This window comes from Cyprinodon tularosa, unplaced genomic scaffold (genome assembly GCF_016077235.1).
Source record: "Cyprinodon tularosa strain WSP-4 unplaced genomic scaffold, ASM1607723v1 ctg474, whole genome shotgun sequence".
Lineage (NCBI taxonomy): Eukaryota > Metazoa > Chordata > Actinopteri > Cyprinodontiformes > Cyprinodontidae > Cyprinodon > Cyprinodon tularosa.
This window is the reverse complement of record NW_024039201.1, coordinates 380,790-407,846: the sequence shown is the minus strand read 5'-3', so window position 1 is coordinate 407,846 and position 27,057 is coordinate 380,790. Positions and strand designations below refer to the sequence as shown.

Here is a 27,057-nt window from a genome sequence, read left to right as displayed (position 1 = left end):
CACATCTTATCCTTTGTGCACATAATCATCATAGGTTGTCTGCAAAATGCCCACTTAATACACATGCAAGCTTTTTTGTGTCCATCCAATTTAGCGCTAAATATTATTTAAAGATCAAGCCGTCAGAATTTAGTTTAAGGGCATAGTAAAGATTTTATCTAAAAAAAAAACTTGAACTGATGTAGAAAGTGCTGAATAACAACCAAGTTAGCAGGGAATAGTCAAGTCTGAGTAAACGGACCACTAGTGCAATGCCAAAGACTTTGTTGGGAAACGGAAACTGGATCACTGTCTTTAGGTTTAAATAAAGGATTTTATGTAAGAAGAAGGACTGAACCAGCACATAGTCAGGTTGAAAAGCAGGTGAACCTTTCAGGAAAAGGGTTACGGGGTTGGTAAATAGTTTTTGTAGTGATGCAAACCAAGTTCCGGCTGAGCTGAAAGGTTTAGTTAATCTCTTGGTCTACATCTACATTCTATGCCTTTTTTACAGATATGTCTCCTGGGGCTGCCAAACATAACAGAAAAACTGACATTACAGAGACAATGACTCAATTACTATAATATAGACTATGGCTGAAACAAAGACAACATGAATGGGATGAAACAAAGGCAATGAGAAAGCAATAACTGCAACGTTGACAGCGTGGAGACATATGTTAAAATTACACAGTGTAAGAATGACTTTAACATTGATATGTATGGGATCACAAAAAATTTAATTATGAAAAAAATAATGGACCTAGAACATCATGTATATAAGGACTCAAAGAATTAAATTATGTATGCAATGGATGAAACAATGTCAACCTGATAGGACTGGAACAAAGAATGACGTCATGTGTATGACCACTTAGACAAATACTTATATTCCATACCCTTAATACCTGTATAATCTGTATATAGAGTTCATATTTTTTATTTTTAATAGCTTACAATTACTCTCTGTTTATATATACCATTTATAGTCCATATATACATAGTTTCTCTACACCTCACGGATAGATGCAAACTACATTTCATTGCTTTTTACTTGTGATAGGGTAATGACAATAAAGTTGAAATCTATTCTATTCTAAACAATGACTAGTTGGAGACAATGTGCCTCATGCAAGAAATGGAATTTGGTCTTAAATTTCTTTTTAAATGATCTGTCACCATGCCAACAGCTGGTATTTCAGCATCCATGGGACAAAGGAAAGAAAATACAGACAGCCAGCTCTATGTGAGATTGAGCTACCATTGAAATGTGATGCAGAAAAACTAGTCCATGCATTCGTTACTTCAAGGCTGGACTATTGTAATTCTTTACTATCAGGAAGTCCACAAACTGTTGTTAAAAGCCTTCAGCTGATCCAAAATGCTGCAGCCAGAGTTCTGATGAAAATTAAAAAGAGACATCATATCTCTACTATCCTAACTTCTCTTTATTGGCTTCCTGTTAAATCAGGAATAGAATTTCTAATCCTCCTCAAATATAAATGCCTTTAATGACCAAGCTCCATCTGATGTCAGAGATATGATTGTTCCTAATGTTCCTAACAGAGCACTTTGCTCTCAATCTTCAGGTGTACTAGTGGTTCCTAGAATTTCTAAAAATAGAATGGGAGGCAGATCTTTTAGTTATCAGGCTCCTCTCCTGTGGAACCAACCAGTTCCAGTTTTTAGGGTAGGCTTAAAACTTTCTTTTTTGATAAAGCTTATAGTTAGAGGGGCTCAGGTTATCCTGAGCTATCTCTATAGTTATGCTGCTATAGGCTTAGACTTCTAGAGGACATAGGGACCCCTTTTTCATCATTCTGCTTCATTCTATCTCTATTCTTCAACTCTGCAGAACCTTTTAGTTCAATCTCTGATGTCATGCTCTCTCTGCCTGGCTGTGTGTTTCCTGGACGTGTCAGGGTTTGGTTGTGGTTTAGAGGACCCAAATGCAGAGGCAGAGAGGCTGAGGTGATTTCTTGTAGTTTTAATGCAAACACTAATAACAATTACAGTTGCCTTTTGTATCCCTGCTTCTGTCTCCTTGAACCCCAGTCAGCCTCAGCAGATGGCCGCTCACAATCTTCCTGTTAAGAGGGAGTTTTTCCTCTCCACTGTCGCTAAAAGCATGCTTAGTGTGAGGGATTGCCTTCGAGTCAATGATGCAATCAACTGGTTTTCCATGGCAGCTCCTTGGCTTTGTTATTACACAAGATGTGGAAAGTTTGGGTCACTCTGAATTCATCAATTTAGAGATTCCCTGTTAACAGTTAATGCCTTTTATGGGAGGGATGGAGAGTGAAATGAAGGGCTGACAGAAGTGGTTTTTAGATATACAAGACAGGTGTAATGATTTTAATTTTTGGTTATACTTGTAGTTTCAACTTCTGTAACAGTCCCACCAAAGCATTTACAACTCTTGTGATATGTTCTCCACTGCTTAGTTTTTACTAGTCCTTTAATTCTGTCACTCAGTTGTCAGTTGGCAGAATCTTTATTTCTAAAACAGTGAAGGTTCTCTTTAAATATATCATTTATTTTCAATGCCTGTTTGTGAATAAACACTTTTTGACAAGCGTGGGAATTTATACCCTTATATGGCATTAATGGAGCAGTCTTTATGCAGATTTAAATTTCTCAGAAATGCACACTAATGCACCGGTGGACTGCATTGGGTTTACGTGGATCATTTACAATAATTTGGTGAAGTCAAGAAGCTTTGTTGAGTCTGATGTGGTGCACTGGGTGCACTCATAGGAGCCTACGGTAGAAGAGAAGTAAGAAAAATTTACATCAAGAATACGAAAAATGCTGCATGAGGCCCGTAGGGTAAAAGACACTTTGATCAGAATGAATAAAACAGGGAAACCATGGAAAAAATGACATCGATAGAATGAAGTAAACCATGAGTAAGCAAACAGAATGACAAAATGTAAAAAATGAAATCAGGCAGTCAATAACCGAAACACTGACTACATAGATCCAATGGCTTAAAAAATGATACATTGGCTACATCAATGCTGATGTATAGAAAAACTGAAAGAGTCATATCATGGACAGAATTACTGAAACAATTAATTTGGAATCAATAACTGTAATAATGAAATGAGCACACCGGCTATAAGAAAAATTACCATGGACTGAATGCCTTAAACACTTGACACAATGCACAGGATGACAGAAACAGTTACATCATTGATAGATCAAATGAAAGAACAACACCATGAAGAGAATGATTGCACCTGTGTCAGCATTTAGACAATATCTGAAACAATAACATCCCTGAGAAAATAACTCAAAACATGTCATAAATGCAGTAACTGAAGCTATGGTATCATGGATAAAATGAAACAATCGCATGGTAGAGACACTGGCTCAAAAATGACAATATGCAGACAATGAATAAAAGAATTACATCTTAGAAAAAAATAACTGAGCCTATATGACATTATTGAGACAGTGATATCAGGGGAGCATTGGTTGACTAATGCCTGGAACATAAATGGAAACATTGGCTGCAATAATGATAGCATAAAACGATGACACAATAAACCGAATGACTGAACAATGACATCATAGTTATAATGACTGAAACGACAATGTATAGACAGTGGCTGTGTCCGAGCGTCCGCCCTTTCCCCTAAACCCCTCAATCAATATATATAGAGCGGGGACTATATAGTGGACTTTATAGTGAACTCGGTTAACTGATCTTTCGGACAGATGATTACTACTTTCCACCCCCCGTTGGTCACATAACTCCACCTCCCCACACGGTTCCTGCGCCTTTTTGTCACTACCCACCAGTGGGCCGCTGTCACAACAAATCCCAATATGCTTTGTGAGGAGAGCTCTTGCAAAGCAATCTGGGACATATCTGCTCGTCTAATGACCATGGATGATCACTCTTTCAATATGCATTGTGGGAAATTGCGTTTACAGTACTTTTTCATCCAAGACGTTCAGGCACTCATTTAAAATGGCTTAATCACTATATAGTGCCCTATATATTGATTAGGACAGACATTCGGACACAGCCAATCATTAAAATGACACAATGGAGATTTACAGAAACATTGATACATTATTTGGTTGTTGGCTCCTCTGGTGCAATTATTCATTATATTAAAAAAATAGAAATCAGACATGTGGGACAATTCCTATATTTAAAACTAGGGGAAGCTTTAAATCCAAAGCTTGAGTAAATACAGTATATCAGTTCGCAAAATCTGAAGGTTTAGTTTCATTATTTAGAAATTCCCGGATCAGTGTTTTTCCCCTCAGATTCATCTTAACTCAGTCCCTCTTTCATTCTTTCCTTCCAGATCCCACAGATCAGCTATGCATCCACTGCTCCAGAACTAAGCGATGACCGCCGCTACGACTTCTTCTCACGAGTTGTTCCTCCAGACAGCTTCCAGGCACAGGCCATGGTGGACATCGTTAAAGCCATGGGCTGGAACTACGTCTCCACGGTAGCCTCTGAGGGGAGCTATGGGGAAAAGGGGGTGGACGCCTTCATGCAACTCTCCAGAGAAGCAGGTAAGATGGAGTCCGGATCTGATGGATGTGTTTCAGAATCCACACCATGCTGAGTTAAAGTCGTCCTGGTCAGGGTTAGTGTTTTGCAGTATGATGGAGCTGCTCCAGACTTTGAGCTTCGTTTTAACAGCGGCCAATTGAAAGTCTGCAGATTGTGTCTGCATCTCTTTCTGCTGTCTGTCTGCTGTCACACCAGCTGCTCCTTTTCTCTGAAATCTGCCAGTCTGCAGAGCCCTGTTGAAATTCTCAGCTCATTCTCTTCTTACTGTAAGCCGTGGTTGTGGATGAAGACTAACAGAATGTTTCTGTGGTTGTTAAATATTTATGCAGCACTTTAAACGTGTTGTTTGTATCATTACATCCATAACTACGTTTTAATGAGTAAAATCTACATTTTATTTATTTATTCACAGAAAAACAAGCAGCAGATTAATGAAGATTTAACGGCACCAACTGTGACCGGTACCCATCCTTTAGCAGCTGCTGTTATTAACACTCCTGTTGCTATGACAACGCTGCAGCGATGGATTTCCCAAAGCTGTTTGGTTTTGCAGAGTTTACATTAGACTGTAACACGATTTAAGTCTAGATAACCTCATGTGCGTTTTTTGTACTGTAGCTCTATTTTGCTACAGTCTCAGATCATCACTGATCATTGATCCTGTGGGACAATAAAAGTATTTCTGTTCTATTCAACTGATCATTCCATGCAGACTGGACTGTTAGTCAGCCCAGACCTTTAACAGCTAAAATCTTTGAGCTGTCACTACAGAACGATCAGGACTCGAGCAGTGTTTGGTTTGGTTCTACCTGTAAGCTGATCAGAGATTTTCAGGTTTCTAATCAGAAAATTAGACCCACATATTGTCTATGAGGATATTTTCATTTGACACCATCATTAAGTGTTAGACAAAGAAGGTGACTTAACCCTAGTTGGGTTGTTTGTGTGTTACATTCAGTTCATGTTTGTGAATTTGGTCAGATCCTTCTTCAGTAAAATTGTTTTTGAATCCTTCAGTATCAAATGTTAGATGGACAGAATCAACTTTGTGTTAATCAGTCCCGTCTTTTAAACGAAGGACACTGATTGGCTGTGGAGAATGTTGTGTACTTATATGCATTCATTAATTGATTTTTTTATATTAATTAAATAACTTTGTCATGATCTATTTAAGGATCTGACCCAAAATGCAGAGAAGCACTCAGAGAGCAAGGCAAAGGGTTAAACAGGTTTATTGTGGTAAGCGTTTAGGGGTTGGATCTGGTACTCAGAGGGCTGGTGAACCGGACTGGAAGGGAGGAGGGAAGTTCACAGAGGTGAGTTCAGGTATGGTGGGAATCTTGGATGCCGTAAGGATAATAAAATTAAGGGGACTCACATTTGAGAGGGTTCTTCTCTCGCCTAGAATCCAGTCTGTGTGGGTTAACCAAGTGAAGATGGGACTCGGAGAGTGGACAGGTAAACCCAGAGGAGTATGAGAGGACTGTCACTCGGAAATCCAGGAGAACTTTAATGGAACTTGTGGAGGTTAATCCCCTGCTCAGTGTGAGACTCAAAAAATCCTTCAAGGGGAAGAAGGCCAAAAATCCAGCTTGCAGGATAACTTCCTGCCGAAAAGGCAAAGACAAAAACAAGGTTAGACTCAGTGAAAAAAAGACTCAGTTAGAACTCAGATAAACTCAGCTTGGCTAGAGTACCCAAAACTGGCAAACACTCTGGCCTCGAGGTAGTGACAGTCCACTGCTTAAGTACTCCTCCTGATAATGATCCAACGAGAAGCAGGTGTGCAGGGAGGACCAGCGAGGACAGGGCGCCACCTGGTGGTGGAGGGAGAGACAAACACAAACAACAGACCACACAAACTGGATTCCTCACAAACTTTTGCTCTTTCCTATTTTCTCCCATGAACACAAGCCTAAATAGCTGTTGTGGTAAAAAAAAAAACAGATAGGAAATTCAAGCATCAGCTTTGTCAAACTGTTCTGATCTGCACACATACAGTATGGAATATATTCTATTCAAAATGTACAAACTTTTTTAACAAAAACAATTTAAACAGCAGACAAATGCTGAATCTAATTTTTGATTATATTTTCTATTTTTCATATTTGAACTAAACTGCAGTTATTTCGATATTTTCTATTTTTCACTTATGTTCTTTTACTTTGAAAGTAGCTACCTATGTGAGCTGCACTATAGCTAATATTCAATATTCCTGTTATTGTTGCTATTTTTAAATAGAAATGATTACCTTCAACTCCATGGCTTTGTATTTAATCCTTCTGGTCCATCTCAAACTTCCTGTTGCTCATACCATTCCCTCATTTTACTACTGCTGAACCAAACCAGTTTTTTTACATCATTTGTGCAGCAACCCTTGTAGATCACAAGCCCCTTCATTTAATCTGTAAAACAAAAATATTGCACATGTAATTTAGACCCCTCCCTTTACGGATTAGTACCATAAAACTTTTAAACATTATATTAGTGTTTAAACCCCTGTAGAAATATTTTTTTTGGTTAAATTTATCAGAAACAAAATTAAGGCTACTACGGTAAAAAGGCATGTGGTTAACTAGAGCAATGCATTGGGTGAATTATTGAACAAGCCACCATTTTCTCTGTAAATATATATTTCTAGAGATCCTATTGACTTGACATTTTCAGCAGATGTCGTTAACAAGTCATGCAGTTCACACATACAAAAAAATCAATCTACAGATGTCCAGAAATTAAGCTATGTCTAATAATGTGGAATGGCACAGGGGAAAATCATTGAACACGTAAAGAAAGGGAGGTGGAAAAAGGCATGGAAAGCCGAGACACCAGTCAAAATCTCTCAGTAATAAGAAAGTAATCCTACCCCTTGTTAGTGTAAATTCATATCAGCTGTTCCATCCTAAATGACGGCCTATAAAATGTGTCTCTGGTATCAAACATTAAATATCTCATGATGGGTAAAAGTAAAGAGCTTTCTCAAGACCTTCACAACCTTATGTTTGCAAATCATAATGATGGCAGACAGAGGAGTATCGTGTCACATTTATTTCAAAACACCCGCGAGCAAAAAAAACATCTTCGCATGTATGTTAAACTACTTCTGCGCATGGTGTATCTACCACCGCACAAGAAATTCACACATGTGTGAGAAACTGCTGCTTCTAGAGGGGAAAATTGCTCTCCATGGGCGCCACACTGGAAGTTTGGAGTTTGTCTAAGAGCCAAAGATCACTTGTGCATAGCTTCAGAAAGACCTAGAATTAGCAGGTAAATTGTTTTAAAGGAATGAAGTCAGACACCACAGCCTATATGCATTCTCACCAGGCAAGATTGCATTGCTGACGAAAAAGCATGTTGAAGCTTATTTAACGTTTGCTGTATAACATTTAGACAAGCCTGTGAAAAACTGGGAGAATACAGTCTGGTCAGATGAGACCAAAACTGAACTCTTTGGACGCCATAATAAACATCATATTTGGAGGTCACTGTGCAATGGCACTGCACATCACCCCAAAAACACCAACAGTGAAGTTGGGTGGTGGGAACATCATAGTGTGGGGCTGTTTTTCAACACATGGTACTGGCAAACCTCAAATAACTGAAGGAAGGATCAATGAAAAACTAAATTCTCGATTAAGAATCTGCTGCCATCTACCATGATGATGAAGATAAAATGTGGGTGGATGTTTTAGCAAGACAATGACCTAAAAAACTCAGCCAAGGAAACTCTCAATTAGTTTCAAAGAAATAAAATAAAGCTACTAGAGTGGCCCAGCCAATCACCTGACTTGAATCCAATAGAAGATCTATTGAAAGAACCAAAGATCATAGAAGAGGCCCTCGAAACCTTCAAGATTTAAAGGTGGAAGAATGGGCCAAAATCACACCTGAGCAATACATGTAACTCATTTCTCCATACAGCAGGTGTCTTGAAGCTGCCATTGCCAACAAAGACTTTTGTACAAAGAATTAAATCAATTTCAAAAAGGGTGTTCAATATTTTTCCCCAGTGCCATTTTACATTATTACACGTAAATTAATTTTTTTGACATATATGGTATGATTTCTTTGTTGATTGCATGGATCGTTACTGATATCTGGTGAAAATGTTGTGTCAATAGCAACTCTAGAAATATATTTACTGAATAATAGTGGCGGTGTTCATTACTTATTTTACCTGCTGTATATGCTCTACCTACATATAGAACTGTTAGCTTAGCTTTTTAATTCAGTCTTTAAAATGCATTAAAAAGACAAATAAAATAAAATAAACAATACTCTAATAGTTTATCTGGAAGAAACTTCTGGATAAACAGAACTGGTTAGAACGTACAGCAGGAAATAAAAGCACACAAAGAAATTTGCATTGCAGTGTCATAATAAAGGCGTCTAAAGAAAAGTTGAACCATAATCTTAAACTGATGATGTTCCTGAATTCTAGCCCTACATATTCTCAACCTAAAATCAAATGTTTCTTACTTGGAAGCTGGGACCATTACCCTGGTACTGTAGATAACTGAAATACAGTTAACTGCTAGTAGTTACTGTTGAACTTTTTCCTATTGTTCGACTTTGGATACTTTGGAAATATTCCCATCAAAGTCCACAGACTTCTCAGCCGGAGTGAAAGACTTCTGGTGCTCCTCCTCTTAAAAACAGATTCTTTCTCTAAAGGGGAGCCCTATTTGAAATATTAAAGTGAGCTATATAGAATGTGAAAAAAATTACAATTTAAAATGCAGGAGTTATAATGAAAGTGGAAAAATTTAATTTAATTACTAATAATTAAAACACAGGCTTTTTTTAGGGGTTTCCATTGTATGATTATTAAGATGGGAAGGACATTTTTCAGTGTAACAAGCTCAAACAGTTTCTGTGTAGATTGGAAGGTATTACAAGAAAGAAGTAAAAAAAACTTAAAGCTCCCTTTTCCCTTTCAGTTCTAATCCATGGTACAGAGAAGCACAAAATATCTTTGGCGTTTTATGCGTAACGGCTTTCAATTCTCCATTGAAAAGTGCATAAATGAGTTGGAACCAAACCAATAAAAGCTTTTTAAACCAGGGTCATCCAGGGTGCATATTGCCTTCCGCTCAAAGAGGGCATGCCAGCTTTCTCATGCAGTTCACAGGGGTAAGTAAAGCGGCTACAACCAGTAATAAATATCAAAGCAGAATGGCACAAAGGAGTCAATGGCTGCAAGCAACTGTTTGAAGCACACATATACACAGCATCACTGTAATCAATTACAGGTAGGTAGCAGCTGTCAAAGTTTCCTGAGCCCAAGGGAGAAACATGTTTTCGTGCGGTAATAGCCCCCTAGCATAACCTTAGTTCAGATATCAAATTTTTAATATGAACTTTAAAAGAAAAATTAATGATTAGCTGGGTCAAGAGTTTTACCTTGAGCAGCTTTTTAGTAAGCGAATGTTCTCTAAAGAAACAGAATTTGAAAAGAGTATTATGTTGGATTTTTTTCTGCCTTTAACTCCAACTTCAATTTATCCAGGTGAATCTGCAAAGCATTAAAGTCTGAACAGAAAATCAAATGTGCAAATGTGCAGTTAAATTAAAACCAACAATTCATTACTGAATCATCTGCTTAAAATGATGAAAGCCGGTAATTCATTTTCACACAAATAAGTAATTCAAATCGTAAAATGGGTTGGTTTTATGTCCAAGGCTTGAGGTATATATATATATTTTGACTTAAAGAAAGGTGGAATTACCTCTGGCCATCTGGACACACTGTGTTCTACTTGTCAAATTACCAGTTAATCTTAAGACCAAGGGAGAGCTTGGTTGGTGATTCCCAGCTACATCTCCTTTCAACAATGGAAGAACTAAAGTGTATTTTCATGGAACAGCAGAAGTTCCTGATAAAACTTTCCATCTGAAAAATTTGTGAGCAGGAGCAGCATTACAGTCTCTTCCATCTTAGGTGATGGTTAACACTCTGATGAAGACCTCTATAGTGATCTGAACGCTCCAACAACTGAAACAATCAACTCTTTGCTCCTAAATGAGGCTCAGATCAAGCTGCTGACTAGCAGAAGCTTTAGAGCTTGAAATGAATTAATTAGAGCTCCTGGTGTTGTTGATTGCTCTCTGAATAATCTCACTGACATTTCCAGGAATCTGATGACTCTCTGTAGTTCAGCAGTTAGGAGGCGTCCTGACATTTGCGTGCAGGAGTTTTTAGGGGATTATGAAAGGACACAGCGGTGCCAGGGAGCATGGAGGACACCCCACAGATCTTTTAGCACCAAACGCTGGGCCACTATTTCCAGCCGGATAAGCCGTGGAGCATTGATCTATGGCAGCTTTTAAACTAGGGTTGGATTAAATGAACTTCACAGCAGCCTCACGGTGTCACAAGAGCATGGCTTCTTATCTGGGCTGCAGAGTCCTGCTGGGGGGCGGGCTTCTCAGATTTAATGAAAATGTCAAAAGAAACTGTTATGAAACTGGTATTTCAAAGGTATGAAAACACCTCAGCAATGTTCTCCAGAACAGAGTCCACAGCTCAGGGTTGTCTACTTTTAGAATGGATGTATCCAGACAAAGTTATGATGATTAGAATGAGAGCTTCAAGTTATATCAAGTTTTTCATATCTTTACCATCTTGTGTAGTTGATTTATATTCAATCACAATCTTCTCTTCTATCCTGTTTTATTTACCAGATGTTTAGCTACTCCTCTGCTTCCGTTTTAGTCTTTTATGCTTTAGGAACTAGGCAGTCAGGAGTAATACCACCAGATAGCAAAACTTGTTAGCCAGAACAAAACCACCACGGGTAGCTTACCTAAGTAGTCCTTGTTGTGGGAAAAAAGTATTCAACTATTCATCCTAGTTAAATAAAAGGAGATCGATGGATTTCACTTAGTCGGCACATTTATTCATATCTTTGCAAAGAGAGAACAGTCATCATACAGTCCTTATGGCACAGCATTCTGCCCTGTTCTCCAGGAGCAGCGTTCGTTCCCCCCTTACTTACAACAATGGAAAAGTAGTCAGAGTCAAAACAAATTACAGACTCTTTGGTTAAACAGTAACATGTTATGAATAAACCTTGAGAAAGAATCTGGTTTGTTAGGGAAGAGGCTATGTCTGGTCTGCAAACACCATCCTGCAGAGAATGGTGTGGCCTTGAAGGTAAAACAGACTCAGTGAAAACTTTTATAGTGAGTAAATGGGATAAATTAATATATGATAGAAGAGAAATCAAAATTTTCTGACAACATCCTCTAGCAGAGCAGGTGCTTCAGGTCGGCTGAGTGACAGTACTGTACAAAGAGAGCGCAGTCCTAGATCTTAGAACACCAAACCCCATAATTTTTCAAAGATTTTTCCTGCTAAGACACACATTCACTGAGAAAGTAACTCTGGTATTGTACAGCTCCAAAGACGTATACCTCACCCGTAAGACAACAATAACCATACCCAAATGTCTACCCGGGCCCAAAACAGGCAATTTTAAATCCTGGCTAAGGAGGAGTTTACATATAGCAGGATTGGTATTCATGCTAGTAATTATGACACCTGTTGGAATTTGTAATTTTCTCTGGTCTACACCCTGATCTGACCAGTGGCAATAGGTTTGAACATATGTTATCATTCAATTGCTGGTTGTCTAGTGTAATAAAAAAGTGAGGGATGAAATGCATCTCCCTTTGGACGTAGCTCTTTTTCCAAGTAATCTGATTAAATGTATTAGTCCTGTAAAACCTCCGTCAGCCCAGAGTCCACCTCAGGATGCAGTGTTGTAGATTAACACAGCTTATCCACTGTTACACTTCAATCAAATGTATTTATAAAGCAACAATTCAAAACACGTTTATTGAAGGCAATTTATAGGGACAACTCATACAGATGGATTGATTTATTGATATATTGACTGACTGATTGATTGATTGGAATGATTGACTTTATTGATATCACAATGGAGAAATGTACTTGTTACATCAGCTGAAATAGTCAAAGGAGAAGAATGTGCCAAAGGAAGAAAAAGCGCATGGGATATATACAGCATATACAGTGCGTCCACATATGACAGCTTCTTTTTTAATGGTAGGATTATTATAAATAGTTATTGCACAGGGTGTTTACATGGGTATTTATATAGATGGATATTCATATGTATATATATGGTTATTGCACTGGGTGTAAAACATAGAGAGACGGGTTATTGAACAGGGTATCAAATAGTAATGCACATTATACATTGCACAAGTTATTTTCGTTGTAGTATTGCATTGTAGAGTAAAGTTTCACTAAAGGAGCAGCTCAGCTCCTCTACAGTCTGGTGCAGAGGGTGGAAGGTGTTGTCCATGATGGCAGTAAGCTTGGACAGCACCCTCCTCTCAGCCACTTCCTCCACTGATTCCAGAATGCAGCCTAGGACAGAAATGGTCTTTCTTGCCAGTTTGTTTAGTCTCTTTCTGTCCTGCTCTGCACTGCCAGGGGCCCAGCAGACAACAGCGTAGAGGAGGGCTGATGATATCTCAGAGTCTTAGAAGGTTTTAAGCAGGGGCCTGTTCACTCCAAACAACCTTAGCATTCTCAGGAATTTGAGGCGGCTCTGGCCCTTCTTATACAGGGCGTAGGTGATAAGAGTCCAGTCCAGTTTATTTTTGACATGAACATCCAGGAATTTCAAACCCTCCAGAGTTTCTATGTCCTGCTCATGGATGTTCACGGGGCAGTGAGGTGGGCGTCCACTGCTAAAGTTGATCACCATCTCTTTGGTCTAACTGGTGTAAAGACACAGGTGGTTTTTCTTATACCAGTCCACAAAGTTAATGATGACCGATCGATACTCCAGCTCGTTTCCCCTCAGAAACACACTGTACAATGGCCGAGTCATCTGAGAACTTCTGGAGATGGCTGCTGTCCGTGTTGTAGCTGAAGTCCAAGGTGTAAAGAGGATTGGAGACAGAACGGTAGTTAAATGTTTTCTTTCTAAGGACACCCAGCTGATTATAGAATCACTGCCTTTGCATAATTTATCCCTTCTAAATGAGCAATGAGTGATAATTTTGAAAAGGAGTAAATCATTGGTTTTTTGGGGGGTTTTATTTTACAGCTTTTTTTACGGCAATAGTGGCTCATTTTTGGACAGTAGACTGACAGGAAAGGGGGTATGAGAGAGGGGGAGAGACATGCGGGAAAGGACCACAGGCCGGTTTCACACCCGGGTTGCCCGCGTCAAGGACTAAGGCCTCAATACATGGGTCATGTGCACCACCAAAGCATTCCCCGAAAATGAGTAAATCATTAAAACCTGATTTAAGAAATCCATACAGCTCTAACTGAACAGAATATTTCAACAATCAAATGGTGGTTTATCGCACATCAGATATGTCTTCAAAAACTTGGTGACTGATTAGGGTTGTGATAATCAGATCAATTGATTTTGTCTCACAGAGACCTGACTGCAGCATGAGGATTATACTCATCTGTGTTTTCCATAAATTCTGATCAATCTAACCACCCAGATCAACTACATGTATGTCTTTACTTTTAGATTAGAAATAGAAATCATATGTCCCCATTTTAGGTTCCCTTTCTGGGCCTCCTGTGAAATCCAGATTGGAATTTTAAAATCTTTTTCTCATGTTTAAAGCCCTAAATAATCAAACTCCATCATACATCAGAGATGTGATTGTTCCTTCCGTTCCTAACAGAACACTTTGATCCCAGACTGCAAGTTTACTTGAGGTCCCTAAAACTTCTAAAGGTACAATGGGCGGTAGGTTTTTTAGTTATCAGGCTTATATCCTGTGGTATACACTTCTAGTTTTAATCCATGAGGCAGACACCTTCTTTATATTTAGGACTAGGTTAAAAGCATCCCTTTTTATAAAACAGGGATGGAAATGGTGAATCAGGTTATCCTGAGCAATCTCTATAGTTATGCTGCTATAAGCTTAGGCTGCTGGAGGACATGAATACAACTTTTCCTTACTCTGACACATTTTCCTGTCATATGGTTTGCTTACTGTCAATAAGGCTAACTCATCCGCTGACTACACAAGTAATCTCCAGTTGAGTCAGTTTAAAGGAAAGAGTCTTACAAGAAAAAAAATCACTGATCAAATTTTAGTCAGTAATATCGTGGGGAGGTTTTTCGGAGTGTAAAGGAACACTCTGTGTTTACATCTTTAAGCAGATAACGTATTCTCTCAAGGTAGATTACTTTTAAACATATAAGTACCGCCAGGCATCCTTTGTCAGCATCTGATAGCTTGTTCCTTCATGGTGCAACCAACAAAACGAGCCAAATGAATTAGATCATAGCTACCCAAATGCTACCCAAAGAAAACACTGCAGAAACTTTAAGTAGTGACACATTTCTGCATAGCTACCAATGAAAGATCTTGAATATGAAGTCAATGTTTTCTGTAATTCTTCAGCAGAAGAATTACAGAAACAACCAGTAGCTATCAAGCATTAGACGCTCTAATTCACGAAAATGTCAGCAGATAACTGACCTGCTTTCATTTGAATCAGCAGGACTGAGAGGAGATATTTGCTCTCCTTCCTGATGGATTTAAAGTGCTGAGTTGGCCTCTTCAGACTGCCTAAAAGAAGAACAGGCTGCCTCCTGTAGGACGTTGGATGTTTGTCCTGCAGGTATTTGCTCTTTCAGCAGGGTTTTGAGGCTGAAGTTGATTTAAAACCAAATGTTTGCACCTGCAGGGTCAGAGTACTGCAGAATAAAGGTCCAACGAAAAAAAAAAAAGGTATTCAAAAAGGTACAAAACATAAGAATATTTCCTATTTTCATTTCTATGTAAAGGCTCTGCATGATTCTGAGGGTTTAAATGTTTTGGAGCCATTAAAGTATGAAGGTTGTTTACAAGTATGCCGAGGTGCCTTTTTAATCATGAATTGGTTTTAAACTTTACACAAGGGTCTGATACTGTGGCCAATGTCTGACTAAATGAGACCCTGGCTTCATGGTTTAAAACTCCTAATATGTAATAATGATCTAATTAGAGTCACCACAAATCTGCTAACAGATTAATAACAGATAACTCTGCACCCAAACAAATACAGTATGGTAAAATGAGTCCTAAAAAACATTGCGTTTTTTGCACATAGTGGGGGTTTCACTCACTGAATCTTCTGTTTTTTCTTAGCTCAATATCTGATTCACAGAACAGCAGTGAAGATCTGCAATCATGAAACAGAGAAGGTGGGAATAGTTTACACTCCTGATTCTTCAGATCTCAGTCATCCTCACTTCAAAATCTAAAAGTAACTTTGAGCCAAGAAGCCAGCCGGTGTAGAAGAAAGCAATGGTTCTGTTTGCAGCCAGCATCTCCATGCAGGCTGTCTTGTGTCTCCTTTCTTCTGCAGACCTGCTGCGTTGCTGATATAGAGGCTGATTGAGGCGATATAGAGGCACTCACTGCAGTGCCATTAGTTTGCTCAGTCTGTGGAAATTCAAAATTTTCCATGTGCAGCTATAACCAATCAAACTGTAAACCCTTTCAGACGTATACCAAAGCACTTTGGTCACTTTTGTAGCCAAACTCTGCACAGATTACAGTAATATGCCACATCTGCAGGGCTGCAAAAAGTCTAAAAGTATTTCACCATACAGTGCTTTTGCAGGGAGGGTACTCAAAAACCAGTTTTCAAAAAAAAAATTTAGGTCCTACAAAGATATAGAATGGCTGCCCTGTTCTTAATTGCTTATAGGAATAAGCCTGTTGTCATGATTTTACTAAAGTTCAGACCCAAATGCTGAAGATGCGGAAGACACAGCGATTAGTTCAGGCTCAGTGGGAAATTTGATTCGTGAACTTGGAGAAGAGGATTTGGTTGCTGACTTACGTTTCCAGAGAAGTTGTTGAATCTTTGACTCCAGAATGTAATGTATGCTGTTGTTCCAGTGTTTGTCTGATTCGGTGGAGGGCGGAACAGGGTTTACCCAGAATGCGGTTGTTTGTGGGTGAACGGAGAAACTGACTGCCACTCAGATTTCCTGCGGGTCGTAGTGGAGATGAATCCCTTTCTCAGTGTGAAACTCAAACAATCTCTTGGGGAAAGTGGGTACAAACCTTCTGTTTGTAACCCCAGCTCAGCTTGAAGCTCTGTTGATCCTTCCAGGGAGAGAAACTCAGAAAAATCCAGTTTGCAGGATGACTTCCTGCCGAGAGGCAAAGACAAAAACAATGTTAAAACTCAGGTTGACAAGAACTCAGTTTGACTCAGCAAAACTCAGCTTGGCTAGAGTACCCAAAACTGGCAAACACTCTGGCGTCGAGGTAGTGGTGGTCAGCAGCTTAAGAACACTCTGACACCTGTAAACAGCTGACAATTAATGCGTTAAAATCTTTTGGTGAGGTCAACATTAGAACCATTATATGCTAAGTGCTGCTTAAGATTAGCTCTTAAGGCGAAACATCTATGCTTTGTCTAAAAGTAAACAGTGTTCGGAAAATGGATTCCTTCCTCATGGAGGATAGGTCAGATATTCTGTAATAATAGATTCAGATTCCTAAGTCTTGTTCTACCCGTCTCAGTTTACCTAGATTAGCTGATAACAATCAATTGATCTGGGCTGGTTGACAAATGAGAATCCAGTTGCACTGAATCTCAGTTTGGGATTAAAATCTGCAAGGGCAAGACATTTTACTACAGTCTTCTTCTTATAATGTTTGTAAAATTTGGTCTATAAGTTTATACATCTCTGATATTCATGGAGAAAATGTTGATTTGGGTGAAGGATGCAGAGAACCTGTGAGCCGTTAAATGGCTATCATAGACATAGAATGGTTTCAGCACCCACCTCCTTTATCTTCCAGTTGGTTTCTTATGGCTGATAATATGCAGCTTATAATTAATAAGAGTTGCTTGGGCGACATCTAAAAATTTAAGTTTTATTTACACTTTACCTACTTTATACTTTTTTATCTACTTTATTTAGAATGTAGGTACTTTTTAAGAAAAAATGCACTTTAAATGTTTTCACGTGTCAGTCATATGGATTTAATGTGGAGTTTCAGAACAACTCAGGTGACAGCATAGATATTTTTTATATATGTACAGGCAACCTGCATGTCAGTTTTTGACAATAGATGAAGAACTACCAAAATATGTTCATATTATACATAAATAGATTCATTATTTCTGTGGGCAAAAAAAGGAATTACTTTAGGGTTAGGGTTAAATCCCTGATAACAACCTGCTAAGCCTACTGGGAGGTAGGAGCCATTCTATGGGGCTGATAACCACTAGTAATGGCCCTTTAATGGGCTGATAACATTTAAAGTGGCTCTTTTTTTTTTACCCACACTGTGGGTTTTTATCTACAAGCCTGTTCCCTCCCAACAGCAATATCTAACTTCCTTATTAGACTTCCTGGCAGAATCCATCAGCCGGTTCTTGGAGCTTTGAGCTTTTACATCAGTGAGGAGGAAGGAGAGCAATCCTCCCACATCTGATGTTCATGTCCGGTCTGGATGGAGGGATGAATCACAGACATGTTGACTTCATTCATCCTAAATGTCCTTCTCAATATTCCATTTTGTTCTACAAATCCATCCTTTCTCTTCTGTCAGCTGTGATTCCTCTTCCTCCCCCAGACACCTCCCTCCATTCTGCTCTCCTCTCTTTCATCGCAGCAGCATAGTTAATCCTGGATAATCTAAGAACAAGCGTGTTAAAGAGAAGTTTAATGGCATCCCGCAGGCTGTGGTTTTAAAGTCAGAGCAGCATGAATATTTTAGTTGGACGCTTCGTGTGAGCTGCAGCTGCTCCTTTATGTTAAAACAGTCCCTGCTTCAGATGCTGATCTTTTTCCAGCAAGGAGAGAATCTGCATCATACTACAAAGTTTTTCAGATATGTGATTTATTCTTCTCTTCTGCCTACTGGTGAGGATTTATTTTATATATATTTTATTTTTATTTTTTTATCTCAGCCTGTGTTTATCCTGTCTGAGTAAAACAAAATCATAGTAAATGGATCACTGGTCACCTGAGAAAATCTGGTTGGTTGACCTCAGTGTTCTTAATGAAAATGCAGCAGATACTGATCCAGGAAGCCAGAACTTCTCCTTTTAACTCTGCTGCTTCTTCGATACCACATACTAAAGCAGCACCCCATCACTACTAAAGAAGCTCTGATACATCCGTCCATCTGCTGCTACAAGCTGCTATCACCTAGCAACAAGACAGCAGGAGAAAGGAACTCCTCTGACCAAGGCTCCCATTCCAACTCCTTCACACTCAACTCTGAAACTCTCAGCCTTTAACAGGGAAGCAAAACCCAGACCAGACTGGAGCCTTTTTTTTTTTTTTTAGAAAAATTAATTTTAAAAGAATAGGTGCAACTATATACAGTAAGCAAGAATGTTAATCAAACATTGTCATTCGTTTACAGAAAAAAACAAAGAAAAACCACAAACACACCTTACAAACCCATTTCAACAAAAATACTTTCCCTCTTAATTATTTACAGTGAAAAAATTCATGTTTATGCACTCCGATTAATCAAATTGTCCAGTCTTGAAAATATTTGCATTTACTGAGCAATGTCCTGTGAAAGTTGTTTGTCGATGCTTTTGAGTGTTTTACTGTGGTTCTCAAAAAGTCATAAGAACAGTTTCCAGCAGTCCAGTGACTTATTTTCCTGCACTTATAGTTCCTGCAAATGTATATTGAGTGTCTTGCGAGGGAAAGGATTATATTGCTTAAGGTGTGCAGATGAAAAGAATGTTGTCTTTTTTTCCTTGTTCCAAAAAGTCGTATTCCCACTCTTTGTTGACTTTGCTGATGCCTGGTTCCAAACTTTCCATTATTTCGCCAATCTTGTCCCAGAAGATGCTGCGACCAGGGCAGCGGAGGAACAGGTGTTCAAGCGTCCCGGGGTCTAAGAGACAAACGGTGCAATCTCTGCCAAACTTTTCTTGATTTGGTGCAGGATGACGCCCGTAAAAACCCTTCTGTGTCTTAATAGAAAATCGGTATTGTTTGCTTGTTGTGAGTTGAATTTGGTAGGTAAGTTTGACCAGATCTGTTGAACTGTTTTGTTAAGGAACATTTGCAGCCATTGTTTGTGGGATGGTGGTTCTTGTAGGATCAGAGAAATGAGAATGTTGTACCATGTCTTTGTCTTTATTTCTTGAATGTGCTGTTAACTTGTTTCTGGAGCCTTAAAGGGGGGTTAACTGGGGAAATGTAAACTAAAGAGATGTTTTTTTTGCTGTGATGCACTTTTAAATCCATGAAAATAAAAGTTTGCTGCTATAAAAGCAGAACTAACTTTCATTTTGGATAATCTTTTATGAAGCCTTTTCATTTTTTTGTTTCTACTTTTGGAAATGGGGTAGTTGGCTCTCTGCATAGCCTTGTTGCTTCCCTGATGTGTTTAGATGCTGGTATATAGCTGTTTTCAGACTCTTTTAGTTCAAGAAAATGTGGAGGCTTTGGGTTTTTCTTTAGCAAACAGACCTTATTTACGCAAGTCCAGTCGTTTTTTTCTGTGACTGTCCAGCCTCTTTAAGCCTTTATGGTGGTTCTTCTGTTTCTGCAGAGCTAAATTCCTGATTTCTTCCCATGTCTTCCTGTATGTAGACCATCTGGGCAAAAACTCAAGTTAAGAACCTTAAAAAAATGTTTATGTATACCAGATATTTCTGATAACCATATCCTTTGATGACTTCCTATGGTCTCTTCCTCGTGGTAACGTTTTTTGTACCCAATGTGAAAATTTACAGAGAAAATAATGAATAATAAAATGTGACTCAACATGCATCGTCTATAATAAGAGGTTACTTTTGCTTATTCATTACTCAAAATATTCACTAAAGAGAGGAAACCTAACACAGCTTAAGTGCAGAACTTTAAGATTTTTTGTTCAATTCAAAAACTAAATAAATTAATGTATCAGTGATGGATGAATATTTTTGCCATTGCCAGTCAGCTGTAGATGTAAACAAATATATCCATATTTCAGTCACGTCTCTAGTGGGCAACATTGTCCTCCAACTACTTCCTGTCTTTTTCTTCATTTTTTTACAAGGCAGTAAGGTCCATGATGCAGTTTGCAAAATATAACAACGACCAAAGTGTGTAAAAGCTTTTTATCATTTTTTTTTAATTGCTGTGTTTACATTTAGCAAATCTATTTTTGTAATTACAATTTACACAATTTGATGGTTATTGGAAACACACCTACTGAGAAGGAGGAAATAATTGCATTACGCCGAAAACATAATTCAAACTGTATATTTTCTTTTGCTTATCTTTTTAAGCTTCATTCCTTTTATAATATTTTTTTAACAAAGTAAAAAGAGTATTTATTTAACAAAATGAAAATAAAACTAAAAAAATAACGTACCATGCAGTCCACAACAAAAACAAAAGTCTTTCACATGAGGTGTCATGTGACAAATGTGGAAAAGTTTAAGTGGTATGAATACTTTTGCAAGGGCCTGCACATATAACTTTAGATGTTTTATGCTGTCTGCTGAACATTTTTAATTCAAAGCTCTGAAGTTGTTTGAGTTGCAGCAGTTGTTAATGTATTTCCTTTTGTTCTGTTAGTCTGGAGGTTTTGAGGTTCGAATTTCCTTCTAAATTCTGTTGAAGCCTTTTTAATTCAAGGTTTTGGGTTTTTTGCTGCAGATTTTTTGTTTGTTTTTTGGTATCTCTACAGTTGTTTTCACCTCTCTGTGGCGGACTGGCATGTGGCTCATATTTTCTTGGCTCCAGGCATCATGAATGAGACTGAAAACAAAGTGCAAACTGTTTCAGTATTTTGCTCTTTGCAGGGTCTCAGAGAAAAGGCTGACTGCAGTCTTTTTGAAGAACATAATGACATTTCTCTCTGAACCACTGAGAGGTTTCTCTTCTCTTCCACACATGTAGACATTAGTCTGCTCCATTATAAAGGAGCTTGTGCGTCAAGCTGAATGAAGATGGTTAATCACTCCCTGCATGTGTCTAAGTGTAGGTTTATAACACTGGGTGTGTGGATGTTTCAGCAATATCAAGATATGATTAGAGCATCAGGGGCACTTCTGTTTTTTCCCCCAGTAGGAGTCGTTTCTGTTTGACTTGTAGAGGGCATCTTATCCACAGTGTTTCCAGTTTAGCGATGGTCCCAGTCTGAGCACTGGGACCAACATTGCAACATTGGAGACTTTTCCATCCAATCAAAGACATCTAATGTGCTAAAAGGCTAAAGAAAAACAATAAGAGCAGAAAACATATTCTAAGATAAGCTGCATTCTTCCTTCAATCGTGCCTAAATGGGAGCCCTGGGAGTGTAACTGGGAGTAATGGATCTGATATGGTATTTATCTGAGTTAAGTTCCCCTGGTTGACAGGTTTTGCTGAGAAACAGAGCAGCAACCTGCTGGGAACAACAGAAAACACTGTTTTATTAGGTTTGGCTTCATTGCTGCTTCATTCAGCATTTGTTCTGCAGAATGTCATGCCTCGAAGCGCGACACGGGAACAGAAATACAGAAATTATGTTTGATCATCCGACAAAATCAATAACTGATGGAGCGGGTGTCGTGCAGGGAATCCTGTATTTTCCCATCTGAGTGCATTAAAACATTAAAAAGAGCCGGCGACATGCAGGCAGTGATGAGAAGCTCATCTATCAGCTCCCATTCCTCCCTGACATCACAGTCATAACATCACATATGACTCTATCCATCACACTGACACCCTGCAGGCTGCTGCCTCCCAAACCTCATCCGCTGCTATCCGATCAGGCGGGATTTGGTTCCAGAAACTGGAGGGAAACTTGCAGGTCCAATAAAACCTGTAGACATAAGCAGGTTCCAGGAACCCCGGTTGTTTTTTAGGCAAAAAAACCAGAGCATGGTGAGTTACAGTGAAGTCTGGATTGGTTTATAAGGCAGTTAAGAAGCAGTTAAGAACCAGAGACTGACCCAAATCAGCCCCAGCTTTGATTCAAGACTTGATCCAGATAAGATTTTTAATTAGTGAAATTAATTATTTAAAATAGTTTTATAAAGAAAAAAATGAATAATAGCAATTTTGCTGTATTGATCATCAGAGGTCCCTTCTTTTTTCCATTTTTCAATAAAAAGAACCCCAGTTCTGGAAAAATACCAGGAAGCAGGCGGAGTCTGGTTGAACACAAAGTCATCAGAGCTCCGGGGGAAGTAGCCCCCCACTGGAGAACAGCCAGATACCTGAAAAATATTAGAAGGGATAAAGATATTTCCATCCTAGGATCAATCTGGACATGTTTTGGAGTCTGTACTCAAGCTAAAGATACGATTTGATCACAAAAATATCTGAAGATCAATCAATACCAATTAATACGGTGAATTGATTTATCCCTAATCTGGATTTCTATTGATCCTACATGACTGTAGAGGAAATTGTGACTCATTTTTCAATGGCCTATGGTACCAGCATGTTGAGTATATAGGCCTATCTTGGTTCTGTAAGCCAAGCTGTGCTTTATCTACCACCAACAGACATAATCCATACATCCTTATCCGGCACTGAACAACAAACTGTCCGGAATCATCCTGCACAGACGTCTCATGGCTTCTCCAGCAAACAGAAAAGATGAACAGAATATCAATCTCATTACATCAGTATATAATATTATACAATAAAAAAAAAATATCACTATTACTTTTGATGCATCACTTCTCTATTGTCCCTTTAAAAGCCCAACATTTAAAGCCTCCACCTGCTTTCATGGAGAACAGGAGTCAGTTGTCTAAATGGACTGCCAACAGGCAGAGATGTTTCCCTCGGATACATTTTTACGATGATGCCTTAAAGCAATCATATTGTTCCTTGCAGGGCTTTTCATTTTTGAGGTTTTTATGGTTCGAGGAATAAAGATTTATCTGCAGGGCCGATCCAACTGGACTTCCTCCATCTTCTCTCAGGGAATGTCTCTTTGTGTAAAGTACAACATAAATATTAAAAGCTAAAAGAAAATAATAAGGAAATCATCTACAATTTTGAAAAGCGTTGCAGATTTCTGGCAGGCTTTTAATGTTCTGCTTGATTCAAGATGATCTCCAATGATTTTAATGTATAGTTTTAGTTTTGCAAATTAAAAACTGATTTCATGTCATCTAGAAATTCTGGAATTTCCCATATTTTGAAGAAATATTATCATTCAGTCTACAAATGGATCCAGTTGGTGTTTCTTTACTAAACCAGTTATATATTGGGATGTTTATACAGATTTCTCCATTCGCTCTGTAGCCATCATTAACAACAGAAGAGGAAGGATTTTTCATTATCTTCATTTGGATTTGAATGATTTTGTAGGTATAACAGTAAGTCATCATTTCTCCATAGGGTTTTTTATAAGTTGATTTTGTATATTTATGCCTCTGAATCATAATTAAAACAATAAATACAACGATCCTATCCTGCCAAGAGCCTTTTCAGGGTCTAATGACAGCAGAGCACAATCTGTTTATCCTTCTTGCTCATATATTACATGAAGAAGCTTTGTAATATTGTGGATGCCTCAGCTGCCTCCTAATAAACTGAGTTAGTCAGAAAGGTTTGCTTAAAAAGTGCTTTTTAAAGACATCAGAAAGCGACGTTCAGGAAGATAAAATTAAGATACACATAAAAGAAAAATAAAATCAGAACATAAACATTATGGGGAGTAGTTGCCTAGTGGTTAGGGGATAGACCTTGGAATCCTGAGGTTCTGAGTTTGAGCCCCACTCCCACAGATTGCCACTCTGGGTCTCTGAGCAAAGACCCTTAACCCCACACTGCTCCCCAGGCGCTGCAAAATGGCATCCCACTGCTCCCCAAGGGGATGGGTTAAATGTAGAGGTAAATTTCTCCAATGTGAGATTGATAAAGTTAAATTAGTTTATTATAAATGAAGCCTGCTGGAACAAAACAGTTTTCAAAACTCTCTACAACATCAGAGTAAACTACTCTGAGCCTCAAATAACCTCACACCTTGATAGCTGCTTGGCGTTTGATCTCTTTTAGGCCATAGAGATTTTGCCTTTTCCTCTGGTCCAGTACAAACACTGACCTGAGACAGAACCAGACTGGTTCTGTAAAACCAGTCTGGATCTGTAAAACCAGATTTAACCCTGTAAACTGGTTGAACTAGCTTTAGGAGGTTAAAACGGGATTAAGCAATACCAGAAGTTTCCAACGATGTGGTTGTTCATAGAAACCTGAGCTCGTCGCAGCTCTCTGGCTGATAAAACAGGTGAGTGTTACCATGACGACACAGAGCGAACCTGATGCTGCGTCACCGATGGGGAGCATCATCGGACCCTGAGGTCGTCGTCCCGCTGCGTCACTCTAAAACCATCTGTTCCACGTCTATGTCGCTGCACACTGCCTGCCCTCATTCAACAACTCTAATTTCCCTCCAATAGATTAGAAATAATTGCATTAGGATTAATTAAGTCACAAATAATTCCAGCTATTATGTTGATCCAATTAACTGGTGTTAGCCTGCAGCTGCCTGCTTCACCTGCCTGCAGTCTGTGATCCAGCTGGGATGAAACACCAGAAAATAGAGAACATCTGCTTGTCTGCAGAGCTGCTGGCAGCTCAGGCAATGGTCACACCTTTACAGGTAGGAGGCGGTTTGTCCTCAACCCAGAGGACCAGACAGGATAAAGCAGCTGGCTTAGGCCAGGCATGATCAGTATCTGCTAACTTCTTCAGCAGATCTTACTAAAAGGAGTAAGAGTCAGAGAGGAGAGGAGAAGGGTCCGGTTTGGCGGTATCAGGGATGCAGACCATGGTCTTCAGGTGAAGGAGCCTGGATGGCAGTGAGCCCTTCTCTGCCTGAGACAAAGATTGTCAAACTGCAGCAGTTAGCATTTTCTGTGGTCATTCTCTGCCTCCAGTAGAGGACTCGCTCTATCCTGATGTCCCTTGGTGATGGGGATGTAGCAGGAGATAGACACAGCAGTGAGGCAGTGAGGATTTAGATTTATCCTCCTTCTACATCCAAATCCATCTTCTGTAGGGAGAACCAGGGTGCAGCTGTTTGCTGTGCCGCAGCAAAAGGTTCCTTTGCTCTCTACATGCACAGCAGTTAGTGTAAGATGTCAATATGAAGCCTGGATCCCAGCAGCAGTGGAAGATGAAGCCTTCAGCTGTATTGCTGCAGCCAAAAACCAGCTGTCCACCTACAGTACCAATACAGGCTGATGGATTTTAGCTGTCTGGATATTTTAGTTCCAGCTGCAGGAAAGTTCTTATCTCTTCTCACTATTTTCATTTCATGTCGATGAGGCTCAGAGTTTGGCAGCAGGTTTGAAGGCAGGGCCCTCGCCCTCTGCATGTGAACACCCTCTCATCTCATGCATCCAGCTGCTGCATTAGCTATGCATGAACCTTTCAGTGATTTTATATTTACTAAGCAGATTTGTAGTTTATCCACCAGCTTCCTGCATGGATACACAGCTTTTATATGTATAGGTTCTGGATGAATTCCCGCTCTTTGTTCCTGCACGCTATGATACTGCTCATTCATGTCAGATTGAGACCTGTTTCCTCTATTTTCTGGTCCATTTCGAGTCGTCCCTTGGAAATTGGGTTGGCCCAGTGCTGCAGAGTTGCAGTGGTAGAAATTTTGAACCCTCAACATGTTATCAGTGGTTCTGTTTGTCATGAAGAGGAGGATTAAGAGTCATCCTGTTGGGATCATACTGGTATTCTGAGTGGCTGGTATGAAGACAGGAGGAAGCTGGATATTGCCTTCCAGTTCCTGAGATACACACAAGTCCAGAACTCAGATGGAGATCTACAGTATATGAACAGTTTTCTGATTCAAATAGTGTTTATGTTGATCCCCCAGCTCATCTAAAGCTGGTAGGGTATGATATGTGCCAAAACAATTTAGGGCTAATTAAAGGATAAAAAGAAGAGGGCAAATTTTTTTCTTATTTGGTTAACAAGCGCTCAGTAAACACTAGACTAGACTAGAGGCCAAGTGCTTCCCATTTAGGTGTTCTGGAAGAAACATGACTGGACCTCCGATCGCAGATTTTGGTTTCTGTAAAGCACCCCACTAAAGAACCAGGTCTGTTTTACGTGAGGAACCTGAACCTGAAATTATGCATGATTCCTCAGAGAGGATCCATCGTGAATAAGGTTCTAATAAAAAACACAGAAGGGTGACGGAAGTGTTGCACTTTGGGTAATTCAGGCAGCAGACTACCTACCTCGATTGGCTTTGATCCATTACGTTTGATGGACTTTCAGCTCTCCAGCTGAACAGGACATCTGAGGATATCCACTCACTCTCACAGTGGTTCCACGGCATCAGCCTGTGGTCGTTCATTCTACCTCCATTCACTCTCTGATAATACTGTCATCTAAAGACCTATGTATTGCCCTCTGCTGTCTTCTTTGAGCATCACCTTCAAAGTTGATATGATGGACTTCCAGACAGGAGAACTGTTCTCAGGGCTGTTTGGGTGCGACTGAGGCTCCCGTTGCTGTTTGTTTCTCCTCACTCGTTAGAAGCTCTGAGGAGCTGTGATGAAGGAGATAAAGGAGGACAAA

The 27,057-nt window shown here is 39.2% G+C and overlaps 1 protein-coding gene across 1 annotated transcript in view; it reads left to right on the top strand.

Annotated features, from left to right (window-relative positions):
• Positions 1–27,057, top strand: part of LOC119794301 (metabotropic glutamate receptor 7) — a 195,090-nt gene that overhangs the window by 61,081 nt on the left and 106,952 nt on the right. The window contains exon 2 of the mRNA XM_038301790.1: positions 4,305–4,521. Within this exon, the coding sequence (XP_038157718.1) occupies positions 4,305–4,521 (217 nt within the window). The remainder of the gene's footprint in view (positions 1–4,304; positions 4,522–27,057) is intronic.